The 13,106-nt window shown below is 33.4% G+C and overlaps 1 protein-coding gene across 1 annotated transcript; it reads left to right on the top strand.

Annotated features, from left to right (window-relative positions):
• Positions 1-1,660: 1,660 nt before the first annotated feature.
• PHYBLDRAFT_25402 (cytochrome P450 CYP5203) lies at positions 1,661-4,114 on the top strand (the record flags this gene model as incomplete). The annotated part of the gene is made up of 7 exons (XM_018439866.1): positions 1,661-1,776; positions 1,906-1,979; positions 2,143-2,302; positions 2,439-2,558; positions 2,742-3,263; positions 3,599-3,864; positions 3,960-4,114. The coding sequence occupies 7 exons, from the start codon at positions 1,661-1,663 to the stop codon at positions 4,112-4,114; spliced, it is 1,413 nt and encodes a 470-aa protein (XP_018284362.1).
• Between the last annotated feature and the right edge of the window lie 8,992 nt (positions 4,115-13,106).

Below are 13,106 nucleotides of genomic sequence, written 5' to 3' on the forward strand. Positions count from 1 at the left end.
TATTATTACTACTATTTTCTAAGCACAAGAGATGTGTAGAAATTACAGTGTTACATAGTTAACCATGTTCCTGAAAACAAGGATATATTCAATTTTTAACAATTTGTATATATCCCAATACAAATACAAACAAGCAAGTAGGTAGGTAGGTAAGCAGAAAGAAATAAAGAAAGAAAAGCAGGCAGAAAAGCAGGAAGTTAAGCATACAAATAAAATAAAACAAAAACAAAAAGGGCACACATTATATGATCTTCATAATATATTATTAGGGAGATCTCTAGAAATACCTCTTGTAATTGAAAAATAAATAAATAAATAAATAGAAATAAATGTATATATGTATGTAGCATATACACAAAAATCTAAATAATAATAAAAAACAAAAAAATAAAAAGGTAAACAAGAAATAAGAAGTAAGAAGCAAGTATTTCAATCATGTGATAGCTAGGCAGATTATACTTTGGTTTGTGGATGATCTCGAGAAATGCATTGTGTACAAGGTATTAATACTTTATACTAAAGTAATATTAGTGCCAAGCAATGTTAATACTAAGTACTGGCATTAGAATTAGCATTAACATAAGCATTAGCATTAACATTGACATTATAATCGGTAATATTAATATTAGTACTGGTAGTAATATTAAGAAATCAAGAAGAGAGAGAGAGAGAGAACGAAGAAAATAATAATAATTAAAATAAAATAGAGAGTAAAGAGAGCAAAGAGAGCAAAGAGATCCATAATTGGGCTAATGAAGACCCTCTTTGTCTTGTCTGCCTGCCTACATGTATGTCTTTTATGACTTATATATGATCTATATGCCTGCCTGTATACCAATTTGCGAATTTTTTGCGTTTTGCATTTTGCATTTTGCGTTTTGCATTTTGCGTTTTGCGTTTTGTGTTTTATGTTTTCGATCCCCCTTTTATTTCTATAAACGCGCTACGTGAATGATTCCCAAAGATCCTTGCGTGCTCAACCAAATATCTGTACAAAAGCGTTTAACCCCTTTTGTAAGCATTGTAAAAAGACTAAAATAAAAATAGATATAGAATTAGAATTAGAATTAGAAATAGAAATAGAAATAGAGAGCTAAAGCTAGAGCCAGAGCCAGAGCTAGAGCTAGAGCTAGAGCCAGAGCCAGAGCCATAGCCAGAGCCAGAGCCAGAGCTGTAGCCAGAGCTGTAGCCAGAGCCAGAGCTGGAGAGATACCTACATACACACATATATAAATACACACATACATACACATATATATATTACATCCCTCAAAGTATATACCTACTCGAAAGCTTCCCTATCCTTCACGTGGAATACTTAGCTATATAAATCCCAATTTCTTTTTTATTCTTGAGATTTTTTTTATTCCTTCTTTCTATTAACCCTTCAAAAGAGGATCATCCTCACATTTCTCTTTATCATATCTTTATTTCCCTTTCTCTTCCTTCCTTCTTTCCTTCATTTTGTTTTTTCTTTTTTCTTAAAAGAAATACACACACACACACATATATATTATCTCTATTAAATAATACAATGCCAATTGATCTGTTTACAGACCTCTCCTTCGCCAATTTGCTGGGTGGATCTCTATTGCTGGGTATCGGAACCTTGGCCTGTATCTACAACGACAGAGCTGTATTCGATACTGCCCGTAAAGACATGCGTACCTTGGCTGGTTGGCCACTTGTAGGCAGCACACCCGAAATTGTGATGGGTCTCTCGAGAATTCATGACTATTTCATCAGTCACAACAAGCATAATGAACTGTCTACCGCGTAAGTTATTATTACCTTTGTTGTTGTTGTTGTTGTTGTTGTTGTTGTTGTTGTGGCTGTTGTATATCTATATGCATATGCACTGATTATGTATGATGTATTTATTGTATTTCATTGCATTTTTTTTAGAACAACCTCGGCTATAGGAATCCCTCGTCATGTTCACACATCAAACCCAATCAATATTGAGCACATTTTGAAAAGTAAGTTAAAAGATATTCGGAGATCTTGGTTTCCTTTACCTACCTACCTACTTACTTACTTACATGCATGTATACATACACCCCCCAATAAATAAATAAATAAATAAATAAATAAAACTCATCTTGTTTTGCGCCTTTTTTTTCCTTTCTATTTTTATTATAGCAAATTTCGAAAACTACATTAAAGGACCCGAATTCCACAATGCATTGGCAGATGTGTTTGGTGGAGGAATCTTTAATGCAAATGGTGAGGAATGGAAGTTCCAGCGCAAGACGGCAAGCAATATCTTCAACATTAAGAATTTCAGAGATCATTTCACAGAGTAAGTCAAGAGTAAATTCTTATTTTAAGAAGGAGAATTCTATATTGTGATTTACAAAGCATTTCTTGGATTGGATTGTTTAAATAATAACAATATGTGTATTATTATTATTTCTTTTTCTTTTTTAAAAAAAAAGTATATTTGTCGAAGAACTGGATTTCATGGTTGAGAATATTTGGGACAAGGCTGCAGAATCCCATGAAGTTATCGATTTTCAAGAAATCATGTACAAATTCACACTGGATTCTTTTATCAGGTAAAATCTTGGAATACCTGATTATCTATGTATCTATTAGTTATTATGTGTGTATAAAGAACCAAGGGATTCTAGATTCAACCAACCAGCAGACAAACTAACAAACTAACTTATTTCATTCACGCTCATTCACACTTTCCTCTTTCTGTATATCATTATATATATTTATATATTATATCTTAGAATTGGATTTGGCGCAAAGATCAACTCCCTTGGAAACAAGAGTCAAGTGCCTTTTGCAGTCGCTTTTGACAGTGCCCAAAGGCTGGTCATGCCACGCTTTGTCAACCTGAGCTGGCCAATCACCGAGGCCATCCAACGCACTCTGTTTCCATGGATCCCCACCGTCCAGACCCATCTCAAGGTCATTGACAAGTTTGCTCACAAGGTTATCGAAGAGCGAAGAGAACAGCTGAGTCGGGGTGAAGAGCACGGAGATATCCTGTCCAGATTTATGACAGCCCGTGATCTGTCTGACAAGAAACTTGGCAATACAGAGTTGAGAGATGTGGTACTAAACTTTATTATCGCCGGACGAGACACAACCGCACAGGCCCTGTCGTGGACTTTTTACATGTTGATGTGCCACCCCCGGGTTGAAAAGAAGTTGCTCGATGAAATCAATACCATGGTGCCCATCGAGATTATGCACGATCCAGTAGAGCTCTACAAAACCGTCAAGAACATGAACTACGCCCATGCAGTGTATGTGAATGCTTTTAAAACCATTATCACATAAAAAAAATTAAGAGTAGCCATAGCAATATAAATAACCATAGCAATAATATAATAGAGATAAAAGAGATGTGTATATTTAGGCAGAAAAAAAAAGAAATATTGGACCGGATAGGAATCTTGACAACTAACCAAACAATCCTGTGAATGAGCATCTTCTTTATATATATATTTATGTATATGTATATTCTTATTAACATCTATGTATTTTAATTTACATACACACATCTACACACATTTACATGTGTCTATCTCTATGTCTGTGTCTGTGTCTATGTGTATTGTCTTTTTTTTTTCAAACGTAGGTTTTATGAAGTCCTTCGGCTCTATCCTTCTGTGCCCCTAAACCAAAAGTATGCTCTAAACGATGATATCTGGCCCGATGGTACCCACATCCGTAAAGGAGATTATATTCTATGGGCACCATACGGTCAGGGCCGAAATGAAGCCTTGTGGGGTCCTGATGCCAAAATGTTCAAACCTGAGAGATGGATTCTTGATGACGGTCGTTTGAACCGAGAACCTTCATCTAAATGGACAGCCTTTCACGGAGGACCACGAGCATGTCTAGGTAAAGATAGATATATAGGTATATATATATATATATATAACAACGTGCTAATATTATAAATATATACATTTATGAAAAAAAAATGTGATCTACAGGTCAAAATCTTGCCACCTTGGAGGCTTTGGTGGCTATAATTTTCCTTGTCCGTCGATACAAGTTTAGTTTGTCTCATGCTCAAGATATTACTTACCAAGTATCCCTGACATTGCCAATGAAATATGGCATGAAGGTGTCTGTTCAGCGTCGTTAAATCCAGCAAGAAACATCTTGATATGATTTACGATCACAATCACAATCAAAATCATAATCATAATCACACATACTACATACATTTATTACCCACCCACCCACAAACAAACAAACATTTATACAGACAAACTATATACAACCCACCTACACTCCCTCCACTTTCGATCTTACAAAGAAGATGAATTAAAATTTGATCCTTTCCTTGCATCTCAATGTTCCAACTCTTAATATAAATCCTCTGATGTATTGCTATACCCTTCTTCTTATTCTTCTTTTTCTTCTTTTTTAATTTTAATAGACCAAGAACCCTTCTTTTTTTATTTTATTTTTATATTATTCTTATTCTTATTATTATTATTTGCTCTGTCTATTAAAAAAAATACATAAAAATAAAAAACAACTGTGCTTTCAATAATTGATCATGATCATGATAATGGTAATGGTAATGGTAATAATAATAATGATAGTCAAACAAGCAAGGGATTTTCTTGTAGGAAATGCACTAGCCTCCCTCCGCCTTTCCACCTTTCATCTTCCACATTTGACTCCCCCCCTCTTAACCCTCAACCCCTTACTTAATAAGATTGATATACATTTGTATAGAGTTCTTTTCTTTTTCTTTTTCTTTTACTGCAAGTAAATTTGGTGGTATTGGAAGAGAGATAGAAAGAAGGCAAAAAGGAGGGGGGTAACTACAGAATATGTACATATTTAAATAAAAATATATTATTTTGTGGTTTAGTATTTCCACAACTAGTATACATATCTATATCTATATCTATATATACACACTCAAACTTGTTTTTTATTTTATTTTTAACAATGAATTTAATTTGGCTGTTATTTACAAGCTTATTTTTAACCTGTACGTGCTGTAGTGTAGCATATTGAAGCATATTGCAGTGTAGCATATTGAAGTGTAGTATCGTGTAGTGTAGTGTGTTTGATTAGTACATTAATAAATATATAATATATCTAAAGTTGAATCCTTTCCTTGCATTTCTAGACTCTCTTCATCTCTTTTCACCCCTTCCCTTTTACTCTACTTACTCAAAAATATCAGATAAACCCCTCCCCTTCCTCTACCCCCTTTTTTCATGTAAATGAATAATAGTAAAAATAAAATAAAAGGTAAATATAAGATGTCTAGCTTGCTTTACTGTAGTGTAGTGTAGTGTAGTGTAGTGTAGTGTAGTGTAGTCTAGTTTAGTGATCTGTAGTCTAACATACTGTAGTATAATGTAATGTAATGTGATGTGATGTAGTGCAGTGCAGTGCAGTGCACTGTAGTGTAATGTAGTGTACTGTAGTGCGGTGTAGTAAGAGTAAGATTGTTTATATATAAATATAGACATATATTTATTTTTGGTATATGTTCTGCAATAAATATAAGGATACCCGAAAAAAAAAGACCAAAAAAAAAATCCTGATCTTAACTATGTACGAATTGCATCAGTTAAATCTTGGATCTCCAGAATAGTTTTTCTTCTGTTTAGGAAGGTGATCTAATCTGTAAGAAATACAGAAAAAATAATAAGAATAATAGAAAAATAGAAAGAAATAAGAGAATTAGGTCTTTAATTGACATTTCGATCGCTTGTACACAAATATATATATATATATTAGGGCGCATTAGTATCAACTAAATCTAAATTTGTTTCAAATAAAGTCTCTTTAGAAAATTAGTAAAAAATAATAATAATAAAAATACGAAAGCCACTATATCCACAAAAGTCGTTTGAGGGTATTCAATATTAACATTAATATTACTATTAATATTAATATAAATGCTACTAACTAGTGGAAATGTTAGTTACAGATTTGAACACATCAAAGGCCTACTTATGTTTTATTACATTGCTTAAAAAAATTGTACACTCAAAAATAAAAATAAAAATAAAAAGTTAAAAATTTTATTATCCAATAAAATTTCTTGATTTTGAGGTTACCTTTTTTTTTAGCTTTTTTTTTGAAATATTTAATATTGAGTACCCCACACATGTAAAATTCTTGGAATTTTATATTTTATATTTTATATATATAAAAAATTAAAGAATTTATTAATTTCTCTCTCTATCTACCTTTACCTTTGTTATCTTTATATTGCTAATTTACAGTTTACTAACATGCATTTATAGTATAATAAAGACACACACACATACACACACACACACATATATATATATAAGAGGATAGCTTGTGTGATAGCTACAATAACCAATTAAAGCAAATACAACATTATATTTTAGGTGGCAATTTCTACCATTTAGCTCGAATCAATGGTTAGATTTGAAAGTTTCTAAACTTAATCTAAAGAAGAAGAAAAAGAAGAATAAGAATAAGAAGATTATATATAGTTAGATTACGAGACTAAGTGTATAGAGTAAGAACCGAATAACATGAGATTAATTTATTGCTATTCTTATTTGAAACTTTCTTCGAGATGACTACCTCTTGATTAGAAGCCTTTAGTATTTGATATAAAGAGAGAGAGAGAGAGAAAGCACCCCCTTAAGATGCTTATTTGTTTGTTTGTAGATATGTAGGTATGTAGGTATGTATTCCGTACTTGACCTCCCCCTCTTTTTCTCTATATTATCAAGTTCAATTGCAGTAAAAAGAAGAAATGAATAAGAATATTTTTTTAAAAAACACTAGAGAATTTTATTTATATTAAGAGTTAGACCATTGAGATGCAATAAAAGAATAAAATTTAATACATCTTCTTCATAAGATTATGTGTGTTTGTGAATAAAATATCAACTATTTTTTTATTTACATTTAATGGATAAGTGGACATTTAACGATACACTAACAAAAAAATTATAATATTCCAAAGGATAATTTTAACATGATAGGTACTTCTTCTTTACATATAAAGTTATTTAGAAACAATATGTTTTCTTTAATCCTATTTCTGTTTCAATTTTATTTTTATTTTCAACTCAGGTACAATTATTTTTTCAATTTTTCAATTCTTTAATTTTTTAATTTTTTAATTTTTTAATTTTTTAATTTTTTAATTTTTTTTTGTAGTTTTTAAAATAAAGAATAACAATTGCTACCTCTATCCATTTTATAGATTTATAAACTATGAGAATATATTTAGATATTTAGATATTTAAAAGGTTTTTTCTTATTCTTATTCTTTTCATTCATTCTTTTATCACTATTACTATTAGTAATAATAATAATAATTTGATTCTCATATTATTTCCCGCTTTTTTTTTTCTTTTTTTAAATATATATTTTAAGATTTTTTTTAAAAAAATGGAATGAGTTTAATATTTTGAAATTTAACCGTACAAGACACATACATACACATATACAAACACACACACACACACACAAGCGCATACGCACATTCAATCTTCTTTAATCTGCTTGTAAACTCAGGACTTAACACGTATTTTATCATATACATATAATTACTAATTTTTTTTCCCTTTATTGATAAACACCGAAGAAAACCAAAAACCCAAAAAAAACCCTGATTTCATTCATTCATTCATTCATTCATTGTTTATTATTGTTATGTACGAAGCAAAATATATTGATACATAATATGTAATAGTATGCAATAATAGTAACGTGTTGTATTGTAATGTAATGTAATATATATTAAAATATAGATATAAGATTAATAATGGTAAAATAATTACCCAATATTCTTTTGTCTACAATTACTTTTTTTTTCTTTTTTTTAAGACTATTTCAAATTAGATATATATATATATATATATATAAATGAATATACGCACAAATAAGGGTGTGCGTGTAGTACGTATAGTACGTATAGTACGTATAGTGTGTGTAGTGTGTGTAGTGTGTGTAGTGTGCGCAGTGTCTATATATCTATTAGGAAAATAACTGTGCAAAAGTTATATTAGAAGCTAAATAAATAAATAAACTAAATAAATGGATCCAAGGGTAGCAAAGGACTGAGCAGGAAACAAAGTATTCGCAAAAGAAGTCTCCTGAGTGAACGCGGCCATGGAATCCAACTTTTGGGTAGTTTCAGAGTCAGTGCTGCCAGGAGTGCTTCTCTCAACGGAGATTGGAGATTGAGGAGTGCTTTCTGCTGTTGGTGCTTCTATTGGTGTTGGCACTGGTGCTGATACTGGTGTTGATTCTACTGGCTGTTCTTTCTGTACTTGTACTGGTTCTTGCTTTTGTTCTGGCTCTGGTGCAAATGTTGGCTCTGGTTTTGGTGTTGGTGTTGGTTCTGGTGTTGGTTCTGGTGTTGGTTCTGGTGCCGATGTTGGCTCTGGTGCGGGTGTTGGCTCTGGTGCGGATGTAGATGTTGATGTAGGCGATGGGACTGGTGTCAGTTCTACTAACTGTTTTTCCTGTTCCTGTTTTTGTTCTGTCTCTGGCTCTGGTGTTGAGGTTGGTGCTGATGTTGATGATGAGGTTTGTGTGGATTCTATTGGCTGTGGTTCTTGTTGCTGCTCTGGATCTTGATCTGGTGCCGATGTTGGTTCTGGTGCTGGTGTTGGTTCTGATGTAGGTGTTGATGTAAATGTAGGTGTAGGTGTAGGTGTAGGTGTAGGTGTAGGTGTTGCCAATGATAATTCCGACGATGATGTTGATGATGAAGATAACAACAAAGAAGAAGAAGAAGAAACAGAAGCAGACGATGTAGGTCCTGCTTCTGGAGAAGCACCTGAAGGGGAGCCAACTGAACTAGCTTCGATACTATAGAACTCTGAGACTGCCTCTGCCTTTGCAGAAATGTACTCAATCAACCCCCAGCTAGCTCCACCACCTCCACCAAGGGGACCTGTCACGCCAGACCACAAGTTCTCGGTCGTCTGGTCAAATGTCCAGCCATAGTTGATACCCGGACTACGCTGTGTGATACTGCGATCCCATTTAAGGTCGGGTAAAATAAACTCATGATAGGCCACCACATAGTCTCCCAATGTCTCTTTGTTGAACAGAATGTCAACCGTATTCTTGAGGTAGGTATCAAAGGTAGCCTTCATTTTTGGGTTCTCCAGGAGGCGGTTGATCATGACCGAATTGGGATACCGGGTTGCATAGTCTTGGTACTTGACCTTGATAAAGTCTCGGCCTTCAGGTACATCCAGGTTCACACCAAATGTACCATCATAATCCTGACCAAGATAGTACCACATATTGGTCTCTGTATCCAAATAAGCACCGCAGTTCGATTGGAACATCCAGTAGCCATCCCAGTCCGCAGTCAGGTACTCCATCACCATAAACCGCAGAAATTGATCGGCATCAAACAGCTTTGTGAACTCATCAACCTGCGCATCATCGGTCATGGTTGTCTTGGCCAGAGCTTCGACCAGAGGCACGATGTCATCCGATGTAGCCGTAGTCTGCGGACTGGGCTGCCAGGCCGAGTATCCTTCTTGGTCGTCGGCATGAACCATGAAATCTGCTCCGGTTGCGCCATCAAACAAAGGTCCCATCTCGGCTGGAGGGTTGCCACCATAGAACATTGATCGGATGTACGAGTACATTGGGATGTCGTCGAGCATGTTAAACGTGCCAAAGCTTTGTTTGTTGATAAAGAACCGAACCATGTTGGCACGGTTTGCGTAGGTTCCCATAGAGTGTAAGATATCGGCGTAGAGCTTCTCACGGATCTGGGTGGGATCTTCTTCCATGTGGCGGATTTTGATCCAATCGCGATCATAAAGATACTGACCGGACGGCAGAGTCCACTCCCAGCTCTGCTTGGCTGTGTTCTTCTTGCGACCACCGTGGTGAAGCCCAAAGTCACAGTCTTCGAAAGTAAACACATCGTCAGGACCAATGAATGTAAATTTGGTCTTGTAGAGCACATCTCCCTTGGGTACGTTCTCAACCAGGTTGTCCATTTCAGACTGGGTACCGGTAATAAATATGGAAGGAATATAGTTGGAATCCCACATGGGTGAATCTTGGCTTTCACGGTCCCAATTCTAAATAATAAAATGTCAATTTTACTGTTTGTTTGCTTATTTGTTTATTTTTCTGCTTGTCTTTATTTCCTCTATCTCTCTATCTCTCTACCTATCTATATATTTATATATATATATATATATCTATATGTATATATTCTGGCAGTAATAGGTCCTTACGTTGTCTGTGATGGGAGAAGGCAATTCAGGGAGATTGGCATAAGTTACAGGGCGATCGTAGAACTCATTACGGGTTGCGCTACTGCCACTCTCTAAAGACCGATCAAAGGATTCTGGGGTTCCATCGACTACGTACTACGAGACCAAGCAAGAAAGGACAATTTAAATATTAAGACAATCAAAATGTCAAACAGAGAGAGAAGAAAAATAAGAAATCTGTATCTCGACGATCAATTGAATTCTAATGAGTCTTCAACGACTTTGTATAAACAATATACAAAAAACACTAATATCATCATTATCATTTTCTTACCTTGTAGCTAACATTATCAGGTAAATCCACAGTACCGGTATAAAAAGGTACATCTGCATCTGCAGCCTGGAGTGCAGTAGTGGCACCATTGATCGACACAGAAACTGCAGATTTTGCGTCAGGTGCTATGACTTTGAAGAGAACATTGGCAGCTTCAGAACAGGCCAACATTGACAGAGCAATGATTGAAAGTGAATATTTCATTATCTTCTTTTCTATTATTATTTTAATTTTAATTTTTCTGTTCCCTGGCTGTTGTTACTGTTGTTGCCGTTGAAATTGATAGTATAGGAGAGATACGAGATAAAATAACAAGCTTCTGAAGGGTTTAAATAGTTATTTACTGAATCCCCTGTTTTTTTTTAAAATATACATATAAAAAAAAAGAGAGAGAAACAGGGAAAGGGAAAATGATTGACTAAAGCGGAAAGTTAAATGGCCAGTGCGATCGGGTAAGAGTACTATATAAAAATAAAATAAAAAGGGAGCTTGCAAACCCAGACTTGGGTTCAAAGTAGATGAGTATTTTTTTTTAGATGAGGTGATCTTTTAATTCCTATATATATATCTTTCTACACAAATACACAATCAAGAGGGGTTTATGTCGGATACTAAAGCTATCTGAATGTGTATATCTATCTATAAAGGTGTATTTGTTTATAGATTTTACAAAAAGAACATCTTGCTTCTATTCTTGTTCCTGCAAATGAGGCTTGTGGATTATCAATTGGTAGTAACAATGACAATGAAAAGAAAAGAGTACATATGTGTACAGACAAAACACTCATGTATGTGCATGTATAGACTTATTTCATTATCCTTCAACTGTTATTGTCTAACGATTGCTACTTCTCAATAAACTCAATTCATCAAATGGCGTAAGGATGGTTCAAGGGTACGGAAGACGGGGAATGAATGGGCACAGAAAAAAAGGGGACTGTAGAAAAGTCTTGATTCAAATGAATATCTAAAATAAAAATAGTAGTAATATATACATAAAAAGGAATAGAAGGACTGAGATTTTATACTTTGTACAAAGAGGTAGAATATATAAACATAAAAGGTGTTACAGTAAAGCGATAAAGAGATAAAGAAGTAATTGGGTCATTACTGCGATTAATTTTTGTTTTTTTTATTTTTTGTTATCTATAGCTTACAAATTGTAAGTATTCAAACCTCCTTTGAAGGAGAAACTGTTTTTTGTGATAATTTTTCTTGCAAATAGACAGTAAAATAAGGTGCAATAATATAAAGGGGACTCAAAACACTTTGTATTTTTCTTTTGGTATTTTAAAACGGAGAGATATCAATATAAACCTTTATATTTTATATTTAATGTGTATTGATATTAGGTTTCTAAAAACAAGAGTATAAGAAAAAGAAAGAAAGAAACCCCTCTCCCCTCTTCAACCAACCAACCAAGCATTCGGACAAATAATCAAGGGACCTTGGACTCAATGATGCCTTTATATTCCTATTGTACTTTTTATCATTCTTATCATTATCATTATTATTTTTATTATTATTATATATCTCTTGACAGCAAGCATAATGTAGGAGCCTCTCTAGGGCCATTTCTAACTATATATAATGATTTCTAATGAGACTAAATGCAACCTTCTATACTGTATGTTTTATAAAGGAAATTATGATTGACGTCTCGTATTTACATATGCTGAGCAATACCAAGAAATAAAAAATAATAAAAATAGGTATTTGTTTTTAATTTTATTTTTATTTTTAGAGTAAGTTAACGAATGTATTAGAATACGTACAAGTCTGGTGTAATCAATTATACTCTGTGGAAGTGCAACTAGAACGAATTCATTTATGTCTTGATACTCTATTATGTTATGCTAAGCTGTCATTGCAAAGCCAAGAGTTATAGAATGTGGGAATTTATCTTTGCTCAAACCTTAAAGTCATTAGTCTCGTGTATACATAGTTAGTACCCAGGTAATAACAACAAAAAGCAACAACAAAAATATTCAGGTTGACATCTGGCGGGCACACTGAGCCTGCGTTACGGATAAATAACATCCTTCCTTCCTGGAGTGATAGCGGGAACGGCACTGGTAGTATCTATACGCCGTTTTTTCCCCCTTTCTTTCCCAAGAATATTTGTAACATTATGACTTTTTTTTTTTCTTTTTCAGGCATAAAACGTCAATTTCTCAAGACTTTTCATTGAAGCTGATCAATAACAATAATACTATTAGTCTTGTTAGTTAGACTTTACTCTTCAAATATATATATATATTTCTCAATTGAGACTTTAACATTAAAATACTACTTATAAGCAATAACAAAAATGAATATATATATATTTTGAATATTGAAAAATAAAAGTTCTGTTTCAAAATTAATGTAGAAAATAAAAGTCGGAGATTCATTATTGTCTTACATTTGAATACTCGCGATCTTTAGTTGAAACCCAGTAAGTGTAATAAAAAAAATTAAGAAAAAAATAAGCAAGCAAGTAAGCAAATCAACCAATTAACCAACAAAGATTTATATTTTATTTTATTTTTAATTTTTTTAATTTTTTTTTAATTTATTTGGATAAGCTCAAGTAAGCCAAC

Source organism: Phycomyces blakesleeanus (assembly GCF_001638985.1).
Source record: "Phycomyces blakesleeanus NRRL 1555(-) unplaced genomic scaffold PHYBLscaffold_37, whole genome shotgun sequence".
In the NCBI taxonomy this organism is placed as follows: Eukaryota; Fungi; Mucoromycota; class Mucoromycetes; order Mucorales; family Phycomycetaceae; genus Phycomyces; species Phycomyces blakesleeanus.